This window comes from Chinchilla lanigera, unplaced genomic scaffold (genome assembly GCF_000276665.1).
Source record: "Chinchilla lanigera isolate Chin_1 unplaced genomic scaffold, ChiLan1.0 scaffold00028, whole genome shotgun sequence".
NCBI lineage: Eukaryota > Metazoa > Chordata > Mammalia > Rodentia > Chinchillidae > Chinchilla > Chinchilla lanigera.
In genome coordinates, this window is record NW_004955429.1 from 13,007,020 (window position 1) to 13,034,532 (window position 27,513).

General features: G+C 53.4%; 1 protein-coding gene across 1 annotated transcript in view; it reads left to right on the plus strand.

Annotated features, from left to right (window-relative positions):
* Nup210 (nucleoporin 210kDa) overlaps positions 1 to 27,513 on the plus strand; it is a 133,877-nt gene that overhangs the window by 99,077 nt on the left and 7,287 nt on the right. Inside the window, exons 21-33 of the mRNA XM_005386982.2 lie at positions 9,878 to 10,006; positions 11,043 to 11,170; positions 11,270 to 11,405; positions 12,674 to 12,736; positions 12,892 to 13,071; positions 15,269 to 15,349; positions 15,895 to 16,026; positions 17,260 to 17,418; positions 20,847 to 20,938; positions 22,493 to 22,667; positions 23,319 to 23,494; positions 24,399 to 24,619; positions 25,717 to 25,853. Coding sequence (XP_005387039.1) covers positions 9,878 to 10,006; positions 11,043 to 11,170; positions 11,270 to 11,405; positions 12,674 to 12,736; positions 12,892 to 13,071; positions 15,269 to 15,349; positions 15,895 to 16,026; positions 17,260 to 17,418; positions 20,847 to 20,938; positions 22,493 to 22,667; positions 23,319 to 23,494; positions 24,399 to 24,619; positions 25,717 to 25,853 — 1,809 coding nt within the window. The remainder of the gene's footprint in view (positions 1 to 9,877; positions 10,007 to 11,042; positions 11,171 to 11,269; positions 11,406 to 12,673; positions 12,737 to 12,891; positions 13,072 to 15,268; positions 15,350 to 15,894; positions 16,027 to 17,259; positions 17,419 to 20,846; positions 20,939 to 22,492; positions 22,668 to 23,318; positions 23,495 to 24,398; positions 24,620 to 25,716; positions 25,854 to 27,513) is intronic.

The window sequence follows — 27,513 nt, forward strand, 5'->3', positions numbered from 1 at the left end:
TTTTTTTTTTTTTTTTTTTTTTTTTGGTTTTTCTCCGGTACCAGGAACTGAACTCACGACCTTGCGCTTGCCAGGCAGGCGCTTTTGCCGCTGAGGTAAATCCCCAGCCCCTTGATTTGTGATTGTTCTTACTATTTTTTAACAAAGGCATTTTTGTAGGGGAGGGGTACCAGGAATCAAACTCAGGACCTTGCGCTTGCCAAGCAGGCGCTTGTGCCACTGAGCCATATCCCTGGTCCAATAAGGGCTTTTTTTTTTTTTTGCCTCCATGTATTTCTCTCCCTTTGCATCTCAAAAATTTGCTCTCTGTGTCTGCATTTTTGTTCATCTAAAGTTTCTCTAAATTCATTGTTTTTGTTTGTTTCTTTTGTCCATTAGTTATTTGGGAGTATGTTGTTTAATTTCCACATATTTGTTAATCTCACAAAATTTTTGTCATTGATTCCTAACTTCAGTCTGTTGTAGCTTGAGAGTACACTTTGTATTGCTTCTATCATTTTAAATTCATACACGTTTGTTGTATGGCCCAGCACAAGGTCTATCCTTCAGGCCCATAGGTTGGACATGCCTTTTATAAAAAAAATTTTTTTGAGTGTTTTGTTACTTACATACGTTAACTGTATCATACATTTTATATTTTATACATGGCCCGAAACAGTGCATACTCACTGTGGCTCAGGAAAGCCAGTGTGTCTGACTGGACACGCTTGTGTGGATTGTCCCATGGGTACTTTGGATGAATGCACGTTTTTCTTGTGTAATCTTTGGCTGTAGTATTCTAAAGATGCATGTTAGGTCTAGTTGGTTCATTGTATCATTCAAATCTTTCATTTCTTTGTTCATCTACCTCGCTGTTCTATCCATTGTGAAAGAGAGGTGTTGAAGTATCCAGTTATTATTGTTGAATTGTGTATTTCTGTCTCCATTTCTGCTTTTTATATTCTGGGGCTGTCTTGCTAGATGCATATACATTTGTGATGGTTACATCTTCCTGACAAATTGACTCTTTTAAGGGATCTTATAAAATGCTTCTCTTTATCTCTAGTAACTTTTTTTGTTTTAAAGTCTATTGTATGTTTGTGTAATACTAGTATACTGATTCCATATTTCTTATAGTTGTTGGTATGCAGTATTTTTTCATCCTTTCAATATATTTGTCTCTTTTAGTGTAAAATATCTCTTGTAAATAACATGTAGCTGAATCTTTTTTAAAAAGTCTTAACAGTCATTGCCTGTTGATTAAATTATTTAATCCATTTGCTTTTAATGTTCTTATTGATAGTGTTGGAATTATGTTTGCTGTTTACTTTTTGTCCATATTTCTCATGTCTCTTGTTTTTCTGTTCCTCCTTTACTACTTTTACATTAAGTCCATATTTTCCAACTTACTATTATAATTTTGTGAATGAATTTTTTCAGTGTCTTTTTGAGGTGTTTCCTTAGGGGTTGCTCTGGGTTTACTGTCCACATTTTAACATCAGAACAGCTTTAGATGTGCACCGACTTCATTTTCATGAAATAAACATCAGTCCTGTGGAGCTCCACTCTTTCTGCCTTCCTGTGGTACATATCCATATATATATATATATCACATCTATAAATGTTACTAGCCCAAAGTCTGCAGTTAAAATGATCCCTTTACATAATTTTATGTATCTAAAGGAAACTATGTAAAGGAAGGAGAGCAAGTGTATAATTACAGCTTTTGCTGTATTAAGCCCTTCTTCTTCATTGCTGAGTTTGTTCCTGTGGATCTGGTCACCGTCCAGTGTCAATGCCCTAATCCTTGACGTCACTGCTCACATGCCTCTTTTTTGTCATTATTGGCCAATGTTACATTTCTGTGTATTCTGGGCCCTGAAGTGCCTTATATACATGTTGTTTTGCATGGTTGGTTTTAAATTCAGTTAAGAAAAGAAAAGAAACATGCCTTTCTGCTGTCTTTTATAATTCCCTAATTACCTTTGCAGCTGTTCTTTGTGTTCTGTGTGGGTTGGAGTTCCTGTATGGAGCCCCTGGCTTTCAGTCTGAAGAACTGTCCTTGTCATTTCTCATAAGGCAGATCTGCGAGGAACAAATTCTTTTAGTTTTTGATTATCTTTATTTTATTTTCTGTTTTGAAAGATGGATGTAGCTTTATGGAGTTTGATAGAGGTCTTCCCCTGGGGTTGGTTAGTTGGGCATTTTGAATGTTATCCTCCAGCCTCCAGCCTGCATTGTTCTTATCAGAAGCCAGCCCTTAGCCTTTGGGGGTTGTCTTATAAATGATGAGCCTGTTTTAATTCTTGCTCCTTTCTGGAGTTCTTCCCTAACGCTTTGGCTTTAAGCGTTTCATTTGAACAGCATGTGCTGTACCACTGAGCTCTACCCCATCCCATGAGCATCACTCAAGCTGTGGTTTGGTTTACTGCTCCTGTCAGCTGCAGGGTCCTTCACAAGGATCATTTCTGCGGAAGGTGTCAGGATGTGCTGACCCCAAAAGGCTTCTTCCTTTCTGCCCTATGTCCCCCTTTCTCTCTGGCACGCTTACCGGCCTACAGGATGATGTGCAGCTCTAGTGACAGTCAGTCTCCTTCCAGGTGACTTTCACCACGTGGCAGTCAGCTGTGTCTGTCTGCGAATCTCTGTGTGCTTATCTGACATGGATCTCATTGAGTTTCTTGACTGTGTAGATTCATATCTTCTAATAACTTTAGGAAGTTTTGAGTCATTATTGCTCTGAAGGTTTTTCTCCTGCCTTCTGTCTCTTCTTTTTATGGCTGTCCCACTAGACCTGTGTTGGAGTACCTGGTGCTGTCCCATGTCTTTCTATGGCTCTCCTCGTTTTCTTCCCTCTCTTTTGTTCACATGACATCATTTCTATCACTGTCATCAAGTTTGTCAGTCCTTTCTCTTACAAGTTCACATTTACTCTTGAGCTCTCTAGTGAATGTTCAACTCAGTTGTTTTACTTTTTGATTTAGGAATTTCTGCTTCATTCTTTTCTCTAATTTGTCTTTTCTATTTGATAGGACATTATTATCAAATACTCTTCTTTAATCATTGTTTGCTTTTTTTTCTTTGAACATATTTGTCGTGGTTATTTTGACAGCTTTTTTCTGGTAAATCTGACATTTGTGTGCCCTCACAGGCAGTTTCTGCTCCTGCTGTTTTTCTGGCATACAGGCCATACTTTCCTATTTCTTTTCATCTCCTGCAATGTTGGAAAGTGGACATTTTAGTTCGTACATTACAAAAACTATGATACTTCTCCCTCACCCTGGAGCTCACTATAATTTGCTGGTTTTCTTCTAGGGGAACTGGCTTATTATTATGTATGTAGAACACACACACACACACACACACACAGAAAGAGAGAGAGATACCCCTAAATACCCAACACTCAAAGCTAAAGGAGGAAAGGTTTATTTAGCTTATAGTTTATAGAGGTTTCAGTCCATAGTTGGCTGGCTCTACAGCGGGGTGGCACAGCAGCTGGACACAGTAGAGGAGAAACAGTCTCTGGCAGGCAGAAGACTGCAAAAGCAAGCAAGCAACCAGTGGCGACAATAGCAGCTTCTTTCTGCCCTTTTTATATTCTATCTAGGCTACGAGGATTAAGGTGAGTGTGAAACCTATCAGTACACTAATTTAGTAATCACACACCCTTAATCCCAGCATCACACATTCCAGATCTAGCCACGTCTGAAAAAGCCCCACCTATGACTACATGAGACCTTGGGGGAACATCTAGACACAAGCCATAACATTTTTTTCCTGGTCCCACAAAGGCTCCTGCACATCCCTTTATGCAAAAGGCATGTAGTCCATCTCTAGTAGTTGCCAAAGTCCTAATAATTTGAGCATTGCTGAAAAGTCCCAGTCCAAAGTCTCCTCTGAGCTTTAAGGCGAAAGCTTAGCTGCAAGCCCCTGTACAGTTGAAAAGAAAGTTAAACACTTCCAACACTCAATGGCACAAGGTAGATATTTCCATTCCAAAGGGTACAAATAGGGAGATAGAAAGGAATGGGGCCAAAGCAAGTCCAGAATTCAGCAGGGCAAACATATCCTGTAGTTCTCTGTACAGTATCTGAGCCAATCTGTGGCAAGTTGTGAACTCCAAAGGGCCTGGGTGGCCCTGGCCATCCCTATGGCTCTTCTAGTGGTTGCAGCTCCCATGGCTTCTCTCTTGGGCTGGCTTTGCTCCCTCCTCGAAGTTTTCCTCAGATGATCCACATTCTTGGCTTCTCCAAACTTCTGGGGTTTCCACTGTACCTTTGGCTTCACACTCACAGTTTCACACACTGCCTTCTCAGGGGCACACTGCCTGGCCTCCCAGGCCTTCTTCTGAAATCTGGAAGCCTTCCTGACCACACAACTCTTGGATTCTGCATGGACCTAAAACCAGTGCCATGTGGATGTTGCCAAGGTCTGCCACCCGCTGGAGCAGTAGCCAGGCTTCCTTCTCTCTTGGCTGTAGGGGTTGAGTGCCTGAGGCAGTCTCTCCCTTGATGAGTTAGGAGAATTGGGCAGGTGGGTCCTATTTTAGGTACGGCACATTCTTGTACTTCCTCTGCATTTCAGATTTGTGTGCATAAACATCTCATCATTCACTGTGTGTGGTCAGAACCATGTCCTGAGGCCTCCAACGGTTGTATTATGATCATCACCTGAGGGGCAAGCAATAGACTTCACATGCTGTTGTGCAGAAACTCCATCTGGCTTTTGATGTGCAGCTATGCAGCCATGTAAGGTTGATTTTCCAAGAGGAAACAGAAATCTCTAGTTGTTTGCGAAATATCCATCCTTTTATAAAGTTCTAGTTAGTGGGGCATGGAGGGGTGGAGGAGCTGTAGTCTGTGCTACTCAGATATGTGAGACAGATTATCCTTAAGCCCAGGATATTTAGGCCAGCCAGGGAGCACAGTGAGACCCTGTCTCGGGAGGAAGGAAGGAAGGAAGGGAGGGAGGAAGGAAGGAAGGAAGGAAGGGAGGGAGGGAGGAAGGAAAGAAAGAAAAAGAAAGAGGAAGAAAGAAAGAAAAGAAAAAGAATGAAAGAAAGAAGAAGAGACAGATGTTTTAGTTATTTTAGTTGGTTTTTGCTTTTAAACCTTCTGTGGTGTTGGCTGTGTTTTCTGGCTGTCTTGTGGTGAGGATGTTTTCACACGGTGCACTCCCAGGGAAGGAGTGAGAAGCCGGGCAGGCTCACAGAGGGCAGGGCCTCTCGAGTGATGCTGTGCCTCCCAGTGGCGAGCACATCTGCTCACCACTGGGGACCAGTGTGTGTGAATTGCAAGTCTCGCTGCTGCTGAGCTGGTCAAGCAGCCATCCTGTGTCAGTCTCCTGAGTAGCTGGGACTACTGATGTGTGCCTCTACCCCAGCCCCCTCAGCATTTTTATTCCCTGTATGAAAGAAGTAATTCCTCAGCCATTCATCCTACTGCCAGGTGAGGAACGTGCCTTATCAAGCCCATGATACTAAAAGGGAAGCCTTCAATTGTAAGTGACTCTGAGAGCTGGAGATGTGCCCCATCTTGCTGTCCTTCTAGAGATTAATCACAACACCTGTGCTATCTAGAAGCCGCATTCAGGTTAGGAGAGTTGTGAAAATTGCCACTGACACCTCATTGACCTGGTGCAGGACCACTTGACTAAGCCCCACGGGCAGATACGTGTCTGAAGAGAGACTCTTGTCCAGGCCTAAGAGTCAGCGGTGGACTGGGCTGCCTCTGTAGGTAGTGAGAAGCTAGAGTCATTCAAGCAGAAGCCGGACACTTGTTGAAAGAGTCAGGGTGAGATTCCAGCATCAGAACCAAGTTTCCCCAGGAGAGCTGTGAGCCCTGTGCAGCCCAAAAATGCTGCCATTCCAGATTACCTCTGGATTTTCAACAAATATCAGTGCCCCCGTGTTACACAGGGCCGCAGCCGAGCTGTCACAGTTCTCCCTCTGCACTGTGGACAGGTTACTGTCCCATCCGCGTTGCTTTGGTCGGCTCTTGTTGAGTGGGACAGAGTGCCTCAGGCAAGTGTGGCCTCAGGACTAGGCTGGCACCTGTGACCCAGGCCCCCGAGAGCTCCTCCTGACCCAGCACATCCCACGAGGACCCTGCCCACTGGTTTCTGCTTCCTCCCGTCTAGGGTTTGGGGCAGAGTCCCACAACTCCAGGTGTAAAGTGGTCCCATAACCCACAGGAGGGATTTTAGACAGTGTTGATAATCTGTGACAGGTCCTCCTCACAGCTCCTTCAGGGAACTGTTTCTGAAGGACACATTCACACATTCTTTTGGCGTTTTCCAGCTGCTAATTAGCTGCATTCTCATTTCCCTTAATCAGAGAGACAAGAAAGCCCACAGCCGTTCCTCACTCAGCTCCTAGAAAATGCTTGCTTCTTCCCTATTGATGCACATTCGGGACACAAGAATGGCCCCTGGGTGTGCGCGGCTTCCTGGCAGTGTCTCTGCAAGACAAGTGTGCGTCGCGCAACGGAGCTCTGGTGGCGCTCTTTATGCCCACACAATGCATCGGGCTGTGTGGGGCTGTGATTACTTCTGCTCGCAAGGGTGCCTTTCTTTCATTTTTGGCTGGCTGGCACAGAGGGGTGTTTACCTGATTTAAACTTACAGCTTTTTTCTTCTCCAAGATTCCCTGCATTTCAAAATGAGTGCTCTGAGCAGAGCCTGCATCACTGTAAGAGCAAGGGGAAGGAAGAGACCCACTGTGCGCTGATCACTTAACACTCCCAGTCAGTGCGCTGATTCAGCAAGGCTCCTGTGCCTGCCATGCGCCAGGCGCTGTGCTGGTGCCAGGGCTACAGCAGTGACAAAGCCGCCGTCTGTCCTGGCCCTGTGACGTGTGGCGTCATGGCATGGTTGGGCGTCCATGTAGGCGCATTGGGAATGAGGCCTGTGGGAGGTGGTGGCTGCAAGGTTGTGTCTGTGAGCTTGCACGCAGGTATGTCTGTGAGTTTGCACACAGGTGTGTCTGTGAGCTGCACGCAGGTGTATCTGTGAGCCTGGCCTCTGAGTCATGGTGCATGTCCCCAGCCCCACCCTCAAGGGGCCAGAGCTGGCCCTCCGTGGTGCCTTGATTTTGTACCAGCTCCGTTATTCCCTGTGGGCTCTGAGGGTTGAGCACCCAGGGCGTAGGTCTCACCCTCTTGCAGGCGGGGCATAGCCCACCACACATGGCCGAGCCTACTGGAGGAAATGGAAGCTGATGGCTCCAGTGACACTCAGAAATACTGATAGGGTCCTCGCTCCTCTCCAAAACACCCCGTCAGGAGACAAGTCTGAAGTGTGATCAGAGCCCAGGGAAGCGGGGAGCCGAGAGGACACAGCCAGAACCCTGGGGCCTGGCGGGCGCCTCTGGATGTCGTGGTTTCTTAATGAGCTGTAATGCATTCGCTGTCTCCCAGCCGATGACAGGACTCTCCCTTGGGCTCAGTTATTGCTGACGTTCTCAGGTGGCACCTTCAACACAGAAATCAGAATTTGTGCTCGGTGTGGGCTGGCCCGCCTCCTCTCCCTCCCAGGCATTCTCACCAAGCAGCACCTGGGTCCCAGACAGATGCTGGGAGGAGCAGGGCGGTGTGGGCCACTCGTGCAGTCTGGACACACTCAGTGCAGGCGCCACTTTGCCAGCAGCTGGCAGCCACGCCTTCGGTTCCCTGTACACAGCGTCTCTCTCCTGCGTGGCCTCGAGAGCCCCCCCTGGAAGCACCATGACGGGGCTGACGGGAGCTGATGCGCGCCGGGGTGTGGGGTAGGCCAGGCCCTCCTGTGACTGCGGCTTGACACCTTCCACCACTTCTGTCATCCAGAGGTGGCAAGACGTCCGTCCTCTGGGAAATGGAGTGGAAGAAGAATTGATTTCCCCACCACCATTTTATGGCTTTGTTTAAAAAATGCAAAATGGTCCCTTTGAAGGTGGTGGTGGGGCCTCCGCCTGCGTTCTCCTGCGTGGGTCTGGGGGCAGTGGGCGCACTGTAATTTCCTCGTCTTATGAAGGACATGCCAGCTCCTGACAGCAGCAGCTTCCACGTGAGCATCGGATCCGGGCCTCAGACTGTGTTCTCAAGGAAAACTCCACTCCTCCCTGTGATTTCACAATGGGCTTCCTCGGAGAGAAATGTAATAATCATTCACAGCAAACCCAGGCACCCGGTGGCTCCCTGACCACTCCTTGGCCTCCATTTAATACCAAGCTGGCTGTGCGGCAACTCAAATCCTATCCCTGTCGTTTTGGAGCATAAGCATAGCTCCCGCCCCGGAGATCTGGGTCGATCTACTTGAAGCCGTCTTAGGAAATGACCCAGACATGCCTTGTCTGTGTAGCTGTGCCCTTGAGCTCCGTTATACTGGCTGTTGGCAGCCAGGCTCAGCTTGCCGGTCCTGCATGCCTCCGGCTACCTGTGGGCGTGGGCTTTCCTCAGTAGGGCCACTTCCTGCGGACTCCTCTTCCTCCTGTCTTGCCAGGAGCTTCTGTTCTGGTTGCTGGAGGCACCCAGTCCTGTTCTCCCAGGAAGTGGAGGGTATGCAAGAGGAAGCCCCAGACTGGGACTAGGCTACCTACGTCTGGTCCTCAGCACTATCCCTTCAAAGCTCTGTTCCTGTCGCATCATCCAGGGCTCAATTTCCCCATCTATACATCAAAGGGGTTGGATGAGAATCAGTACTTCCCGAATAGATGAGGGCACATGGTCTTTGCAGAGCTTTTTGTGGAATTTCCAAGTCCTTATTAACTAAGCTGGTTTTGCTGTCTGTGATACAGCCAAGCAGACTGAAGCAGCATCGAGTTTCTGTACTTTATCAGAATTCCTCAGAGCCGTGACCCTTTATCTAAGCAAGGCACCGGTACAGGGGGATAGGCTATGCCGGGTACCTGGCTCCCTCCTGAGGCTACCGTGGGCTGAGGACAGCCCAAAGGGGAAGCTGAAGAGGTGCTGGCATCCATCCCGAATTACGAATAGTGATGAGCCGCTAGGAGGATAAGGGAAACCAGTGCCTGAAAGTTCAGTTGGAGCCATCGGGTAAGGCCGGGAAAAGAAGCGTCCCCAAACCATCATTTAAGGGCTAGGGATGGTCTTGCTCATGCTAGGCAAGTGTTCTATCACTGAGCTGCACCCCCAGTCCAAGAGTCCCAGGTCTTCAAGGTAGACTGCAAGGCCCCAAGGCAGACAGGCAGGAACTCTCTGACTGCGAGGACCAGAGAAGAGGCCAGTGTGGCTGGAGCTCAAGGACCATGGGGCAGTGTGCTGTGGGATGACCTGGCTGCACTGAGCCTGTGCCTCTGTTGTGTACTGGGCAGCCGCTGAAGAGTTCTAACCAAGGTGTGATGTGATCACAGTTAGTTGTCTCCCTTGGGTCCAAAACCTGGTGGATTTTTACGGGCTCCTGATACCGAAATTGTAGCTTTGCAGATATTAAACGGCTTACTGTATGCCTTACCCTCGCCACCCCCAGATATGAGACTGTAAACAGCAAGCAACAGCACCACGTCCAGATGTGCGACAGCCTGTGTGCTCCCCCACAGCCTCATGACTTGTCCGTGCTTGCCCAGCCCAGAAAAGCACCCAGTTGAAATGTACGCCCAAGTGATACAAGTTGCAGCAAGCCTGTGTTGTGTAGACAAACACAGAACATGCAAATGCCCATTTTCTTCTTTCTGTAAAATGTGCAGTTAGATCAGTGCTCTCTCTGTGTCTGTATTCCCAGCTCATGCTGGCTGACCAGAGGTAGGCAGAGCCCTGTCTGGGTTAGGATCGTCCCTGTCTGGTGCTTCCAAGTGCTAGCCTGGTAATCCCTGGGTGATGGCCTTCCATGAGGTGAGGCACTGCTCAAGGCCCCGTGAGCAGAAAGGAGTTCGCAGTTCTGTGACCAAGCCACTTCTACCTCACAGGTGCACCCTTTGCTCCCGGGCTCCACGACCATCATGATCCACGACCTGTGCCTGGCCTTCTCGTCCCCGGCAAAGGCTGTCGTTCACGTCTCAGACATTCAGGAACTGTACGTCCGAGTGGTGGACAAGGTTGGTGCAAGCTTCCTGATGCGGTCCCTCTGCTGATCCATAGAAACCTAAAAAGCCACACGGCTGTGACAGTGCTGTCCTCGTGGCTGTTGCTGTTTGTCCTGGTTTCACACTGTGTGGTAGGCACAAGGTTGCTTCTGATGTTATATTTCCTTGTCCCCGTTGACACCAGTAAGAGTTGGCAGTAAATTCCACTCCAGGTTGGCTCCACATTGCCCTTGATGTGGGAATTCATGTTCTGTGGCTCAAGGTGGTGACTCAGCAGCCAGGTACACACCTTACTGAGCAGGAACTTTCTCCCCAGAATACAGGAGGTAGATCCTCTGGGATTTCAGTGGCAAATGCATAAAACTCACCAATTCCAAGAGCTCTTGGAAAGTGGATAAAGAACAGATCTCGGTTTTTCTTTCTTGTAAACAGGGGTTTTTATGACTCCAAATAGCTGAGGTAAGTGAGGCTAGGCTTCCAGAGCGCTGCCGTCAGGTTCCTGTTTTTCCTAGTAGATGCAGCAGTTGATAATGCGTAGGGGAACGTTTGTGTGGCCTAGACTCCTCAGCTACAGTGTATTGTTAGTTAGGAGGTGAATATTCTCTTACCTAGCTTTGAGTGTTCTCCAATTGTCCTGTTTCCGCTGCTAATTTTCTTACTAGCATTCTCTGTTCTCATTAAGCATTTCTGATCTCTACTTGCTGTAGGTCTGGGCTCTTGGGTCAGTGAGCATTTATTGAGCTCCTTTTGTATGCCTGCCGCTGTTCTAAGAGCTATCTAATCTCCTTAATTAGATTCTTAGTCTGTTAAGAGTAGGAAATGGAATTTGTGTTTCTCTGTACCCACCCCCAGCCTGGGGTACAGCAAGTATTTAATTGCTTTTCGTTTGTTGGTTGGCTGAGTCCAGAGGTTATCCCAGGTGATGGCCCAAGTTCTCAGGTCCTTAGGTTTGAGGTCAGCAAAGCTGTCATAGAGTCATAGGTGCCGCAGTCGGGGAACTGGTCCTTTGAAGAAATGCTGCCCCCAGCCTCTGGCGCTCATGTCACAGGTGGAGATTGGGAAGACAGTCAAGGCCCACGTCCGCGTGCTGGACTCTTACAAGAAACCTTTCCTGGCCAAGTACTTTGCCTTCATGGACTTGAAGCTCCGGGCAGCCTCCCAGATTGTCACATTAGTGTGAGTCCCGCCAGGGGTCAGGGAGGACACCTCGGGGACAGCACGGGTCCTGCCTCCACCTCTCCCAAGGAGGGATTCCAGCGCTCCCCTCCATCTCAGGGCCCTGGACGAAGCCCTCGACGACTACACGGCCGCATTCCTTGTGCATGGCATGGCCATTGGCCAGACCAGTCTGACTGCCAGTGTGACTGATAAAGCTGGACAGAGGATCACCTCAGCCCCACAGCAGATCGAGGTAAAATGGGTTCTTTTCTTCCTGTTGGAGAGGGGCGTGTCTTTGCCACCACGGAGAGCCTGTGCCCTGCCCTGGCCTCAGATCAGTCACAGGGTCTGAGAGCAACACCACTGAACTGGTGGAACCGACACTCGGGGGCCTGGCGACTCTCCCATCGCTCTGTGGTGCAGGAAGTCTGTGAGGCTCTGAGGAAGGGTGAGGTTTGTCCTACGGCAAGGGCACAGGCGGGGACTGTTACCGGGAAATGTGGCCAAGTAGGGGTGCCAGGCACATGTTGGGTCGCAAGTGGGAGAACTCAGCCATCTGTTCCCATCCTCAGGCTAGGTACTTGGAGGGCAGTGGGTACCAGCCATGGGGCCGTGCAAGCAGAGGGGACCAGAAAGTCAACTCCTGGTGCAGGCAGCTCCTGCGTGAGGCGAACTCTGAGGTCCCCATGTGGTCTCCATGTGTGATGTGAGCCTTCTCGTGTCATTTATTAGGTTTTCACAGTCACTCCACTGTAGCCAGAGGCCAAGGCAACCAGAGCCAGGAAACCCTGCCCAAATGCATCCATTAGCGGCGGCCTTAGACCGGATGCTGCCTGCCTCCACCGCGGGCCTAGACTGCACGGCCCTGGCTGGCTTTATTAATCTGCGCTCCCAAGCTGGTGGAGGCAGTTGTGTCTCCAGATGGAAGTGCACCTTCCTCCTACTGTGCGGAGGAATTCATTTCCACCTATAAATAGCACAGCCTGCAAAACCAATCCTCTGGCACACAGCAGCCTCTCTGCCGTTCACCGGCAGCACTTGTCACACCAAGCAGGACTTGCAAGGGATGCCTGAGAAGGACGTGGGTCTTTGCCCTGCACAGGGCCGGTGCCCTCCCATCCCTGTCCACTCTGGCTGCTCCCTCTTCCCTAGCGAGAAAGGTTTGGAGGCCAGTGAAGGAGGGCACTGTTGGAAAGGCATTTCATTTCAGAAGTCTGGAAATATTTAGTGACACAAGCAACATTCAAAAGAGGACTCAGGAGACTCGAACGCGAGAGCATCATAAACTTGGACGTGCACCAGTGGGTCCCTAAGGGCTTGTCAGGTCCTGGACCCCAGGGCCCGCCTCTGGCTCTGGGTGTCTCACCTGGGCCAGGGCATATGTTCCTAGCAAGTCCCCAGCCATGCCAGTACTGCTGGCTGCAGACCACTTTGAGAACTGCTGTCAGGATGCTGAGTGTGACGTGTGTGTGGCTGACATCAGCTTGATCCCTTGGGCCCTCTTTTCTGTCTCCACCTTAGGTGTTCCCCCCATTCAGGTTGATGCCCAGGAAGGTGACGCTGATTATTGGGGCTGTGATGCAGGTAGGTGCTCAGAGCCTTGTCCTGTCTACCTTATCCCACCCCTGCCACCAGGCCCCAGCAATGCAGCCTCCAGGGGCCCTGTTCCAGCCCCGTGACAGCTATGTGGGTGGCAGTGGACACAGGTAATGGTAGTCACCGCTGCTTCTCACCCACAGATCTCCTCGGAGGGCGGCCCGCAGCCCCAGTCCAACATCCTCTTCTCCATCAGCAATGAGAGCATCGCCGTCGTGGGTGGCACGGGGCTGGTGCAAGGGCTCTCCGTTGGCAACGGTACCGTGTCAGGAGTCGTGCAGGCAGTGGATGCAGAGACCGGCAAGGTCATCGTCATCTCCCAGGTATCAGACGTGCTGCCTGGGCTTGGCCCCTCCAAACCTGCCCTGGGTAGGGACCTCTGGGGTGGGCACCCTGGGTCCCAGGCTGCTGGTTTCAGTGTGGCCAGGGGTGCAGCAACTGTGGGAGCCCTGGTCTTGGGCTCTGCCTCCTGAGAAGCTTCTCAGAGGGTCGTGGTCCTGCCCTCGGGGTCTGCAGTCTCCCTGCCTGAGGGCAGCCTGAGCTTGCCCCTCGCCAGGCTGGGTCAGCCCATGTCTTCCAGCTGCTTCACACGGGACCCAGCCTTCAGGTGGTGGCAGCCATAGCACTGGCAAACGCTTTATGTTCACCTCCCCGTCCTCATGGCACCCTCATGTATTCTGTTACCATCCACTCTGCCTATGAGTTATCTAAGAAACCAGCCAGGGGCCCACGGCCACCGCCCTGCACCCTGGGATGACATCAGAGCCCTGGGCCCTCAGCACCTTCCTTTCCATCAGGGTTTGAGTGGGAAGAGCCACACTGTGTGTGACAGAGGTGTGCACCGTCAGCGTGGGTAACTGGAAACCCAGCGTTTTTGAGAGCTGGATTTGTATCTCAGGGGAAAAAGAAAACCCGAGTCATCCACGAATGTCTTTTGCGCCACTAGAGGCTAAGTCTGCGCCCAGTGTCTTTGCCAGCATGAGGACATTCCCAGATCCCCTTCTGTAGTCACAGAGGAGTTGGGGGGCCAAGTTGGAGTGGTCCTCTCCCCGGGAGGGGTCTCCCTGCCCCTTGTTGGTAGGGAGACACCAGTTTCCATTCTTTCCCAGGCTGGGCGCCCTTTGGTCTCCTACCCCCGCAAGGCTCAGGGATGAGAAGTACAAGGGCATGTGGGGGCCCCTGACATCTTTGCCCTCCGTGATGTGCAGGGGCATCACAGGGATTCCACTCTGTGGTCCTCTCAAAGCTACACGGGAAGCTGCTGCGCTAAGGACAGTGCCAGGGCACGCGCAGTGGCTGTGGACAAGCGTCCTCTCAGATGTCTGTTGTCCCCGTCCCACATGCCCCCAGGAGGGCTCTGTACTCAGAGCATCTAAGCACAGCGCCCGCAGGCTCGGCCGAGTATGCTGCCCTGCAGGGGCCCGACAAGTCCCAAGGCTGACTTTGATCCCACTGGCGTTCACTCACTGACTCCTTTTCCCAGCAGTTCCAGCGTTGGCCTCCAGGTATCCTGGTTAAACCGCAAAGGCTTTTGAAGTGGCTGCGCGGCATGCCACAATTTCTGTGTAGCGATACCACAAAGACGACAAGAAAGCACTGAGCGTGTGACGCTGTCCTGGTGGTGTGCAGGGTGCAGACAGGTGGCCCGGAGAGTAAAGTGCAGGAGCCGAAGAGGCCCTGCTTTGATTCCCTCACCCGAAAGGAAGGGTTTTAGCATCAGGAATTGGCTCCTCTTCCTCGTCCCCAGGGCCCAGGTGGCCAAGAGGGCAGGCAGCTGAAAATTCAGCCAGAGGCGCCCGATCTGAGCTCCCTAAGGCCCTCTCTCTGCTCTGTGTCCGACCTTGCTGGGCCCCAGGGAAGGCTGGGAGAAGGTCCTATGGCCCTCAGCAGCACAAGGCCCACCAGCTGAGTCTGAGAGGCCAGGCAGGTGCGTGCCCTTGCCAAGCATGGGATTCTGAGGTTTCCGGTGCCGTGAGTCCAGCCAGGCCACAGAAGCAGCAGTAGCCGCAGGGGGCAAAGCCTTGGGAGGAGCAGAGGGCAGGAAGGGAAGGGGTGCTACCGAGGGCCTGTGAGTGCCAGGCATTTGCTCCAGCACAGGGCCCAAAACACGAGCTCACCGTGCACACACATTGACAAGGCTGGAGGGTTTTGGTAGCCTGAGTTCAGCACGTGTCAGCAGCACTGTGGAGAACGCAGCAAAGTTGATCTCTGCTCAGACTAATAGGAGTCAGTGATCAGGATGAAGGAGGGTAGCAGGAAGATCTGAGACTCACCCCAGTGGGGCTGCCAGGCCTGAGAAGAGCAGACTCCGGTCTCTGCAGTGGGTCTGCCGTGCTGACCTCAAGCAGTTGAATCAGATGGGTGCGCAGGTCACAGAGCAGGAGGGGATTCCCTGAGACAAGCCACGCCCAGAGCAGATGAGAGTGGCGGGGACAGCGTGTGGCTGCTCCCGAGCCTTGCAACGCTGAGCAGAAGCCTCAGCCTCCCCAGCCAGCCTGAGCCCCAGGGCTGTTATCCTAGGACCTCGTGGAGGTGGAGGTGCTGCAGCTCCAGGCAGTGAGGATCCGGGCCCCCATCACACGCATGCGGACAGGCACCCAGGTAAGGCAGGAGCCGTGGGCACTGGAGGTCTTGGGCTCCCAACCCTGGCTTGGAATGAGGCACTGGGAGAGCATAGTTCCCCATGTGAGATGTCTCCACTTCTGCTTCCTCTGCGGAGCTGCTGTTTATCAGCTCAGCACAGGCCCTGCTCCCCACTCCACATCAGGTGGGCGCCAATGAGGCTTCTCCTGCAGGCCTGGCATCCTTGTCCTTGATTCCATCCTCACATCCTTCCGGCCGATGCCTGCACCCACCTTCCCATGCCCGTGGAGCACGTGGCGTGGGTGAGCTGTGCTGCTGCAGGTGGCTGCAGACCTCCCAAAGCCGCTGGGGATCGTATCAGAATTGGGCCTTGGCACGCACATCCCGTGGCAGGGTAGGGCTAGGGTGGGTGGCGGCTGGGCCTACTGTTGGCTGGGCTGTGGGGTGTTTCGTCAGAAGTTCCCACACCTGCACCCTGTGCGACGCAGCGGGAAGCTTTCTGGGAGAGAGGGTATCCCAGCGCTGGGATTGCTGGTGGTTACCAGGCCTGGCTTCTCCCCTAGATGCCTGTCTATGTCACGGGGATCACCAACAGCCAGAGCCCGTTCTCTTTTGGAAATGCTGTACCAGGCCTGACCTTCCACTGGTCTGTCACCAAGCGGGACATCCTGGACCTCCGAGGGCGCTACCACGAGGTAACCACCCTACCAGAAGCCCTCCGCACGCCAGCGTCTGTGGGGCCAGCAGAGTTCTGCCACATTATCTCGCAGGACCTTGGTGCCCAGTGTTCCTGGCCCCTGTCTGCCTTCTCCCCTCATGCAAAGGGGTGCTCTTCTCCCCTCCCCAAGCACTGCAGGTGGCTTAGTAGGGAGGGCAAGTATGTTCCACTGCTGTAACTGAATACCTGGGCAGGGTACCTTGTGAAGACAAGGTTTCTGGACGCAGCGCAGTTTTGGAGCCTGAGGAGCATGGTGCCAGCCTCGGCGTGGCCCCAGGTGGAAGCCTGTATGAGAGTAGACCAAGGTCCCAACCACCCAGTCATCTTGCACTGAGCCCCGAACCTACAGGCCCCACCTCCCTCACGTTGCCATGGCAACCAGGTTTCCAACGCAAGAACCTTCTCCAGGAAGTCAGGCCCTATCCGGGCCACAGCTGTGAGCAACTCTGTATCTATAACGGCATCAACATGTGCAGCCCTGGGGGAAGGCACACAAGTTCCAGAAGGTCCCAGGGCCTGACTGCAGCTCCTGACCCCTTCCCCAGATGACAACACTCTGCCATCATGGGGAGCTCCTCATGTTTTGCCCTATAGGCACAGCCCCCTTCTGTTAGCTCTGCCCGGGGCTCCCAGCCCCTGGGATCTCAGAGCTGGAAGGCAGGCAGACCCTCCATCACTGGCTTTGTGCTCACTGAGGTCAGAGCTGCCCCAGTGGACAGTGGGGCTGCAGTCCTAGGAACAGGGACAGCACAGGGACAGGATTTCCTGAAAGCATCCCGGAGTTTGCATCATATAGGACAACCCTGTTCTCCTCCCGCTGGTGGGGCCAAGGTCTTGTCCCCACTACCAGGGACTTCCCCAGATGTTCACATGGGACACGGGCCATGTGACTCATCCACAGATATCTTGAGACAGCAGGCTCTGCCTGGAAACTCCATGAATCCCAGGTTCCTGTGGGTGTCAGGGTTTCCACCATAAGAACCTGGGCTTCCCAGGGAGAATGCAGGGACTTCCACACCCCCACCCCTCGGGGAATGGTGACACACCATGTGAAGTTGACTGCTGTGTGTGCAGCTGGGGTTTAGCTGGGGGCAGAGGCCTCAGGACCCAAGCACCGGGGAATCCGGGGCCCTGTCTCCATCCATCTGCCCCTTTGGGGGTGCAGGGTCCTGGGCCTCTCCCCTGCAAATATGTCTGATGTCTTCCCCAGGCATCCATCCGGCTCCCGTCGCAGTACAACTTTGCCATGGCAGTGCATGCCCGGGTGAAAGGCCGGACTGGGCTTCGGGTGGTGGTCAAAGCTCAGGAGCCCCGAGCTGGACAGCTGCACAGCCTCGCCAGAGAGCTGTCGGATGAGATCCAAATCCAGGTAAAAAATATGTCTAAATACAAGAGGGGAGCAGCAGCCACCTGCAAGACGGAGAGTGGTACAGACGGGTCCCTCTCCTTCCTGGTCTCCAGCGGTCCTTCTGCTGGCCTCTAAGCTCAGGCCTCAGGCATTGATGTGGAGAAGGACCCCTCCCCCATCTACTAGGGAGAATCAAGGAATTCAGCCAAATGTGGTGTCTTAGTTGTTTTTCTCTCATTGCTGAGACAAAATACCCAATGCCCAAAATTAAGGAAGGAAAGGTTTATTTAGCTCACTAGTTTTGGAAGTTTCAGTCCATAATCAGCTAACTCTAAGGCAGGTTGGCATGGCATAGGGGCAACACTTCAAGGTAGCAGAGGACAGCAAAAGCAGCAAGAGCAAAGGGGGAGGCTCTTTTCCTGCCTTATATTGTAAGCAGGCTACCCCTCCAGGGTGGGTCTAGTATTCACATCATCTCCCTGGCCTCCTCTTGCACAGGCTGAGGATGTTTACAAATGAGGACCCTGGCCCCTGCCAAATCGCTTAGCTAAACTTCTGAACTTCTCAAATTGACACAGTGACTCAACCATCATATCTTAGAGCTTATACAGCTACCCAAAGGAGCATCCTCTATACCTCAGGATGTGCAACTGCTGAGTTACTTAGTTAAGCTTCTAAACTTGTCAAGTTGACACAATGTATCAGCCATTACAAGTGGGGAGCATAGAGCAGGTGCATGTGGTCCTGGGGAGGCCAGAAATGGGCTGAGAGAACCAGGACGGATGGGGCCGGCTGGCCAGGTGGTAGGCGGAAACAAGTTGCCATGTTCCAGAAATGGCATCTGGCTGAGCCTGAGTTCTGGGCTGTGCCCTGATGGTGGGAAGAAGCTGGAGCTCATCGTGCCCGACTTGTGCCCGTCATTTAATGGTCTGCGCTTCTGTACTTGTGGCGCTTTGCTGGAACCTGGCAGTTCTCCTGCCCAGAGCCTGTTGGCCTCGCAGGTCCCTCCAGCCTGTCCCTCCCGCTGAGAGGACGGCCCTGCGGGCTCTCTGTAGAGCAGAGGAGTTGGTAAATTGGTTCTAAAAAGCAGTTTGAGCTCCTGGAACTTCTTTCTTCTCCCTAGACTTTGAAATCCCTGAGGCTCCAGTAACCCTGGGGTCATCCTGTACTGCAAAAGAAAAGAGCATCCATGAAACATCATGGAAAAGAAAACTGGTTTTGAGCCCCCTGCTCACGAAGAGATAGACAGCTGGGCAAAGTGGCACAGCCTGTAATGTAGGTTACTCAGGAGCCCAGGACAGGACAATAGCAGGTTTCAGGCAAGCTTGGGCAATTTAGCAAGACGCTATTGCAAAATAAAAAAAGTAAAAGGGGCTGGGTTCCATCCCCAGTATCAGAAGGGAGGGCCGAAGGAGGAAGGGGGCTTATTATTTCTTCTCCTCCTCCTCCTCCTCCTCCTCCTCGGCTTCCTCCTCTTCCTCTTCTTCTTCCAGTGGTGGTGCTGGAGATGGAACCCAGGGCCTTGTGCATGCTAGGCAAGCACTGTCACACTGAACTGCGCCCAGCTAAAATAAAACGTTTCTAACACAAGCATATGCCAAACCGGGGCCAGGGAAGCAGATTTCCAAAGACAGAAATGCTCATCTGCCAATCCTCTCAGCCGTCTGTGCACACACAGAGGCATCTAAACAGACACACACACAAAGGCCAGAGAGAGGCACACATTTATTCACACAGACAGACACGCACACAGACGTGCACATCCACAGAGAGACACAGGTAAACAGTCGTACACAGATACCCACACGTGTACAACTACGTGCTCTTCCTGCTTAAAACAAAAACACAGTAAATTCTAGCAGCTGTCCGAAAATGCAAGGCAGCTTCCAATTTCTTCAGTCACACTTGGGTCCCTGCAGTTCTGTGCCTCAGTTTCCCTGCGGGTCAGCAGGTGGAATTGGAGGAAATCAGAAAGCAGGGAAGCTGGGTCCAGCCCCCAGATGTGGTCTCCTTGGCTCACTCCAGCCTTTGAAACAATTATTAGTTACCAATATTTAAAAGTAGGAAGATCCCATGTGAAAATCAGTGGACAGCTTGGCCCGGAAACACGGTGTTTTGCCCTGTGGTGGAATCACCTGGCAATGAGACACAGCCTGCCCTTCGGCAGAGCTTGTGCTGCAGTTTGCCACAGCCCCTGCCGCTCCCCCTTGTCCACCTGACCATGAGGTCGCATGTCCCTTGCCGTCTCCCATGATGCTGGCCCTGTTGCTTTCCTGAGGTGGACAGGAAGCTAAGTCACCTCCATCTAAAGAGGGAGGCCGAGGAATGCTTGTTTGAGACACAGGAGGCAGCCTGTTTGTGGCTGTGCCTGCTCTGCCCTCCGTGTCTCAGCCAAAGTCAGCCAGGCCACTCAGCTCTGCACGACGTCCTCCTGGCAGGTGTCCTCCGCCTACACTGCCCTGAGCCTGACACCAGAACCCCTTCCAGCTCCCAAAGGCTTCTCTCCTTCACCCTTTGGGAGCCGCCCCACTGGCTCAGATCACGTGAGTCCTACCGCTCTGTGGCTGTTGTGGCATGGATGATTCACTTCAGAGCCATTTTACAGATCAGAAAACAGAGCCTTCTCTATGTAGTCATCATGCATGAGCAGAGGGGCAGGAGAGCCGGCCAGTATCATTTGGAAAGTCACCTGTCAGCTCAGCTCAGGTGCTCCTAGGTGCACAGGCCTGAGGGATGGCGTGCTGGTCTGATCAGAAGTCAGCTGGGGAGCTCAGTAATAGAATCTGCTGCCCAGCAAGGTGTGCGCCAGGCTGAGAGGCTAGGGAGGCCCACAGCACCGGCCCACCCTAGTCACAGGTCCCCAGGCAGCGGTGGCCACGCGCAGAGTGCTGAGAAGGGGCCGGAGATCCCAGTCCCTGCTGCACCTGTGGGTGCCAGGAGAGATCAAGGGCTGTGGAGCACCTGGGAGTGGCTGGATCAGATCTGATTGGCACCGTCTGGTGTGCTACCTGCTGGACCCAATCCATTGCGGCACCCCAATCCCAGAATCCTGCAAAAGGCTGCAAAGAGAGGAAATGAGATAGACCCAAGGCGGAGGATGGGCTGTCCTTAGATGATGACATTGGCTGGCAGGATGTCTTGGGGACACAAGGGGCAGAGGCCTGGGGTGCTCTGCACCAGCTCCCTATGCACCCGTGCTGGAAGGCCGCGCTCTGTAACTGGTGACGGTGCGGCTGTGACCCCGGCTCCCCTGGGTACAAACATGATCCACCTGCTTTTTCTCATCTGAGCCTCCCTGAAAGCCAGCCTTCCCATGACATCCCCCGCCATGCAGCAGGTGCTCGGGACAGTTTTTCTCATTCTCGTTCTCCGTGGCAAGAGCACAGGCGACACCTGGTCTGGACAAGACTCTGGGTGTCACAGGAAATATGGCTCACCCTCTTTTCCAGGTGTTTGAAAAGCTGCGGCTGCTGAACCCTGAAATAGAAGCAGAACAAATATTAATGTCTCCCAACTCATTTATAAAGCTTCAGACAAACAGGTACGTGACTCAGCTCCTGTTTCCAGCGAGGTGGAGGAGCTGTGCTTGCGTCTGACATCTCATCTGTCAAGGTGTCAGGAGCCCGGCTCTCAGGGAGGCTTTCTGGGCCGGGCTGGAATCCGGCGGCCTCAGCATTCTCTCCTCCTCCTGTGTTTCTTCTGCTCTTCCACAGCCCCTCTCCCGGGGCTCTCCCCTTCCCCGCCCTAGCCCAGACACATTCTCCTGCTCCCTGCTGAAATCTAGTATTTAAAAGGGGGAAAGTACCAAGTTGGAAGCATTTAATTTTTCACATGCCCCTGTGTTTCTAGGATTTGCCACTGAGTTAGCCCCTGAGTTAGCAACAGCAGCTGCACCCGGAGCAAGTTAAAATGCAAGTCTGGGCCCCTCCCCAGGCCTGACAAGGAAAAGATGCTGTTAGCATCCTACCCAGGCCTGCAGTCTCGCTGATTCAGAGGCTGCGTGCAAACGCAGTTCCCACCTGGGATTCTGAGGGCTGCCTTTACTGTACGTGACTTTACCCAAGTGCAGAGGCCAAGCAGGGGCCTCCATCGGCCACACCACCAGTTACAGACTGCGTGAAGCACACGCATAGGGTTCATCCATCCAAGAAGTAGCCGAGGGCCCAGTGCTGTACTAGGAACCAGGAACACAAAGATGAGTGACATTAGGTGCCTCTGAAGGAAAACAGCAGGAAAGGGCTATAAGAAAATGATGTGCAACAATCGAGCCACAGCCTAACTAAGAGCCTGGGGCATAAACATTTTAGGGGAGATGCTTGACCCAGGGCTCTTGAAGGATGCATAGGAGTTCCTCAGGTTTTAAGAAGGGAGTTGGTAGGGAAAGAGTGTTGGGGGCAAAGACAGCATTTGCTGGAACTCAGAGGAAACTCACCCTGGCAACCAGAGGTCTGTTCTTTGTGCTCCTTCTTCATTAATTACAGTGTAAAATACTGCATAATTAGTCTCCTGCACAGCGCCCACAGTGTCAGTTGTTTGAAAACCCCTTTCTTAGCAGGTACATGGCTTTTGTCCTGCTGCCAGCCCTACAGAATAGGACAGAGCAGGATCACCACTTCCTCTTTGCAGTTGAGGAAACTGAGGCAGAGAAGAGACAAACACGCACAGCTGCTAACAGGTTGCCTCAGGCCTGGCTGTGGGTCCTGTTGACTCAGAGCCCCATGCTCTCTCAACCATGCTGGGCGCCCCTGCTGCAATAAATTGAAAACCATGTGCTGTAGAAACAAATGATCTCTGCAATAAATGTCCCACGTCTCCAGCGAAACCAACAGCTCTCACAGACTCGTGCCCCACTGGCCAACCCCCCATGGAAGCCGCTCTCCGAGGAGGGGGCGGCATGCTGTCCTCAGCACTGGGTTTCTGGATTTGCTCTTTCCTGGGTGATGGGGCTGCAGACGGCAGCAGCCCACGGGGCTTGTGTGCCACGGCCAAGACCAACTTCCTGTCTCCCAGGAGCAGTCGGGAGCCGCAGATGGCCGGACCCCAAGGCATGGAAGGCGGGCCATCTGTGACAGCAGATGTGTCTTGTTTCCCAAAGGGACAGTGCCGCTGCGCTGAGCTACCTTGTCCTTGATGGGCCCGAGGGGGTCCCCGTGGTGCACGTTGACGAGCGGGGCTTCCTGGTGTCTGGCTCTGTGGTCGGGACGTCCACTGTCGAAGTGACCGCCCAGGAGCCTTTTGGGGCCAACCAAACCGTCATCATTGCTGTGAAGGTAAGGTGTGCGTTTTACCCATTTTGGGTCATAAAAACAATAGCTCAGAGGTAACTTTTCCTGTCTGCAACAGAGAAACTGCAGGAAGGAACTGATCTAAGACTCACGTGGGGCAGAGGTCCTACCTGTGTACTGTGGGGCTGTCGGCTGACGGCTCTTGGGGATGATTGGTTCCACTCGCCTTGCCTCCTTGGTGCAGAAACTGAGACCCAGTGAGGTCACAGAGCTGGATCTGCGTCCTAGGCTCCTGACTGGTGTTCGGGGTTTGCAACATGATTGGTTTTTGTTTTTGTTTTTGTTTTGCCATACTAGGGATTGAACCCAGGGCCTTTGCAGTGAGCTACATTCACAGCCCTTTTCGATTTTTTATTTTTGACATAGTGTCTCACTAAGTTGCCCTGGCTGGCCTCAGACTATGACCCTCCTGCCTCAGCCTCCCAAAGTTCTGGGACTACAGGCATGATGCACCATATACCAGGCTGAGGCTTCTCTGAGGAACAAAACCTTCCTGTTCGGAAAACCCCGAAGCCAGTCCCCCAAGTCATCCCAAGATGGGATCTACCAGGGCAGGCATCTCTTCCTGGGAAGAGAATATTCCAGAAGGCCAGGCCCCAGTGCAGGGGCATCGCCAGACGGTACACTATTCTCCAGGTGTCTCCAGTTTCTTACCTGAGAATCTCCATGAGCCCCGTCCTGCACACCCACAACAAGGAGGCCCTAAAGGCCTTGCCAGTGGGGATGACCGTGACCTTCACCGCCCACTTCCACGACAACTTTGGAGACATCTTCCATGCTCACAATTCCATTCTCAACTTTGCCACTAACAGGTAGGATGTGGGTGACATCCCTTCCTAACCCAAGTCCTCTGTGAGCTGGTTGCAGAAGCCCAGAGAGGCCAGGCCAGTTGCCCAGGTCCACGCAGCCAGGAAACACGAGTGCTGGAGTGTCAGGTCCAGTCCCGCTCCATGTGCAGTTCCCTTAGCTTGAAGGGCAGCTGCAGCCTGGTCCTGAGACAAGGAGCAAGGCAGCCGTCTCCAGAGGAAGGCAGCAGCCGTGGCTTCAACATGGCCCGCCAGACGTCCTGCCCCAGGTCCCCTGGGTGGCTGGCAGCACATGTTCCCAGGGCCCTGCAGTCTGAGTGAGTCTAACGTTGAGAACCGCTGCCTGCGAGGTTCACAGACCAGCTCAGAGGGGACAGATCACAAGGGAGAGGCCACGTCCAGACGTCGGTGGCCGTCCCTTCCCAGGGACCTGCAGCCGAAGTGTCACCGTGTGACTGGGCACGTCAAAGGACAGCATTAGGGACATTGCCCGGTGGAAGCAGCTTGGTTCAGACCCTGCGGGCCCTGTGAGCTTGGACAGACTGGGTCACCTCCCCACGCCTCTGTCACTTCCCCTGCTGGGTGAGGAAAGTGGCCTCATCTCCAGGGCTGAGAGTGGGGGGCGTGGTCCTGAGGACTTAGGTCATGGGGCTCCATGTCAGCCTGGGACATAAGCAGCCCCGGAGAAAACGGGCCCTGCTGCCCCTCCCTGAGCTACACCACAGAAGTCAGTCTGGCCTTTGTGTAGCAGCGACCAGCTCAGGGCTCAGGAGTCAGCGGCTGGGGGCCGCTTCGGACCACCTGTGCCACCCTCTCCGTGGCAGCTGCCAGCCCAGCACTCAGCAGAGGACTCAGACTGTCCCTCCCGAGGCTGAACCGGCACATGCCTCTCTCTTGCACGCGCCCCTAGAGACGACTTTGTGCAGATCGGCAAGGGCGCCACCAATAACACCTGCGCGGTCCGCACGGTCAGCACGGGCCTGACGCTGCTCCGCGTGTGGGACACCGAGCACCCAGGCCTCTCCGACTACGTCCCGCTGCCTGTCCTGCAGGCCATCTCCCCGGAGCTGTCTGGAACGGTGGTGGTAGGGGACGTCCTCTGCCTGGCCACTGTTCTCATTGGCCTGGAAGGTAAGAGTCCCCAACACTTGCGGGGACAAGTGGGGGCTCCCCAAGAGGTGCCGGAGCCCGGTCACAGGAAACACACAGGTAGAGCCTGTAGAGGGCGCTCTGGAGCAGGGGTTGAAGCACTGCTACCAGGGCTACATGCAGTCTGTGTTTTGCAAGTCCGGTTGTATTGGAACCCAGCTACACTGGTTCTGTGATGACAGAGATGGTATGTTGTGCATGGCCCACACTGTTTTCCCTCTGGTCCTTTGTAGAGAGTTTGCCAGCCCCTCCTTAGGACAGCAAGGCCCAGTAGAATCTTCTGGGTTTGTAGAAATGCCCCACGTCCCCACTGTCTAATCCAGTGTTCAGCAAGCAAACCTGGGCGTGGGGACTCACCCAGGGGACTGACTTTGTCGCTTCAGTGTCTTGCACCGCCGATGGCTCCTGGGCAGAGCGGCACTGGTCTAGGACGCGTAACCAAAAGCAGTCAGCAGACCAGCTCCTGGTTTCCAGTTCCACCCATCCCTGTGCCGCCCGACAGCCAGAGAACTCAGGCTCCATTATTTGCTTCATTTTTATTTTCCAACTGGCTCCCATTTTTGCCTCATTAATTCATTTTAAGAAGAAATTAAACACTACCTTTAAAGAAAAACAAATATGATCTGCCATAAATAGAACAGGGTTGTTGAGTTTCTTAATTGGGTTTATTGTATAGTGTGATTGAACTCGGAAGTCTAGTCGAGGTGCTGGGCCCAACACCTGCTTTCTGTTTGCTAAAAGGCCCTGATAGTGAGCAGGGACCGGGTAGGAGCTGTGCTGTGCGGAGGGTTTGGGGGTCAGGGGGCGCCTGGATGGACAGCACCCAGCCATCCCAGGGCAGGGCATCGGGTGGAGCCCCACGAGAGGGTGGGAGAGACTCCAGACAGGGAGTGTTGGCAGGGTGAGGGCAGCCTGGGACCTGCCACCCCACCCGCACAGGTGCAATAGGGGCAGAAGAGTGAGGGCAGTGGCACAGGGCTCCCCACCAAGCGGGGCTGGCACAGCCATCCAGTCAGCTGGGCCTTGGCTGCAGTGCCCAGAGACGTGGCTTATGGGTGACACAGGGCTTCCTCTCCCAGGCACCTCAGGAACCTGGAGCTCCTCAGCCAGCAGCATCCTCCATGTGGACCCCAAGACAGGAGTGGCCGTGGCCCAGGACGTGGGACCTGTGACGGTGTACTATGAGGTTGCCGGACACCTGAGGACCTACAAGGAGGTGGGGCTCGAGGGTGGTCAGAGGCCTGCCTGGCCTGTAGCCTGCGAGGTGTAGCTGGCCCTTGGAGGCCACGAATCCCATGGCACAAGGTTATGAATGCCTCCCCTTTGTGAAGGGCCTGGTCTTGTCTTTAGGGACTTGGTGGCAGGGTCCTCTTAGATGTCAGGATCTGCAGGCACGCAGATCCCTGGGGGGCAGGTTGCCATGGGTGCATCTGGTCCTTCAGTCATCTCTAGATACCTTGTAAGCCTGATAGGATGTAAATGCTATGGAAATGGTCATCAGACCATAGTGCTTAGAGAGTTGTGATTAAGGAAGACAAGCCGCGCATCTTCTAGGCAGACATGGTTTTTCCCTGGAATGTTTTCGATCCATCATCGGTGGAGTTCACAGATGCAGGGCCAGCAGCTACTCACATGTTATGATTCCCTTTTTAGAAGAAACACGAACCCTGGGAGCCGTCCACAGCAGTCAGAATTGCCCACTCGCTAACTCCGAGCTGGACACGGCTACCCAGGCCTCCGTCACGCGCACCAAACTGGTGGCGATGACTCCAGCTCCCACTCACAGGGCCCGGGCCAGTGAGGGTGCTTCCCTGCGGGAGTGCTGGCCGTGGGCGGGGTGGCCCAGACATTTGGTGTCACCAGCAGTTAAACCTCCCCCAGCAAGTCACCTTTGCAGTCTTTCTGGAGGCGAATGAAAGCCATTCTCGCGTTTATCTCCAGCCGAGAATGAATCAATGAGCCCAGTCTGGCTGAGTTCCAAATGCGTCTCATTTTGAGAGCCAGCGTGTGCTTTATCGAATCCAGCAGTTTAACCTAATAGTTTGCATATTTAGCGCTGCGACTGTGCGGTTTGGGCAGGCGGGTTACAGAGAGAGGCGTTCTGTGATTAATGGCGGGGTGCTTTCCCGGAAGAGGCCCTGGGAGTGGTCAAAGAAGGGGGCCGCCCAAGTCTAGGTGGGTGAGGTCTAAGAGCAGAGACGTGGGTCTGGCTCTGTGGCCGGGTGATCGTGGTAGATGCGTGCCATGTTGAAGAACGTGGGTCAGCTGGGTGCACCTGTTGTCTCAGCTACTCGGGATGGAAGCCGGAGGAACACAGAAGCCCGGGAGGTTGAGACCATCCCGAGCAACGCAAGCAGCATGATCCCCACCCACCCCCGCCAAAAAAGAGCATGAGGCCCGGAGCCACACTGTCTGGGTTCAGAGCCCATCGTGGCCACTGCATGGCTGTGTGACCTGGAGCGAGTTGTCCGGGTGCCTCAGTTCCCTGGGAAGATGAAATACACCAGCATGCTGGGAAGCATTGAGCGTGGGCTCAGTGTCTGCAGGTGCACCTCGGGCGTGAGCTGCCACCGTTGCCTGCCCAAGGCAGAGAGGCACGGCCTGGTGGGTTTGACAGGCTTGTTTCAGTCAGAACGATACAGACCGGGGTGTATCTTGGAAGGGTTACCTGCAACGCAACCACTCCAGGACTGAGGGTAAGGTTCAGCCAGGACCAGCGGGTTTGCACATGGAGTCACCCCAGCTTGGGTACTGTGGAAGTGGGGATGAGCTAAGGGGGTCTTGGGGTGCCTCCCGGGTCCAGCATGGACGGTCTGGTTGATGATGGTTTTTGCCCTGAGAGGGGGCCCAAAGGGGTGGGGAGAGGATGGGGGGCA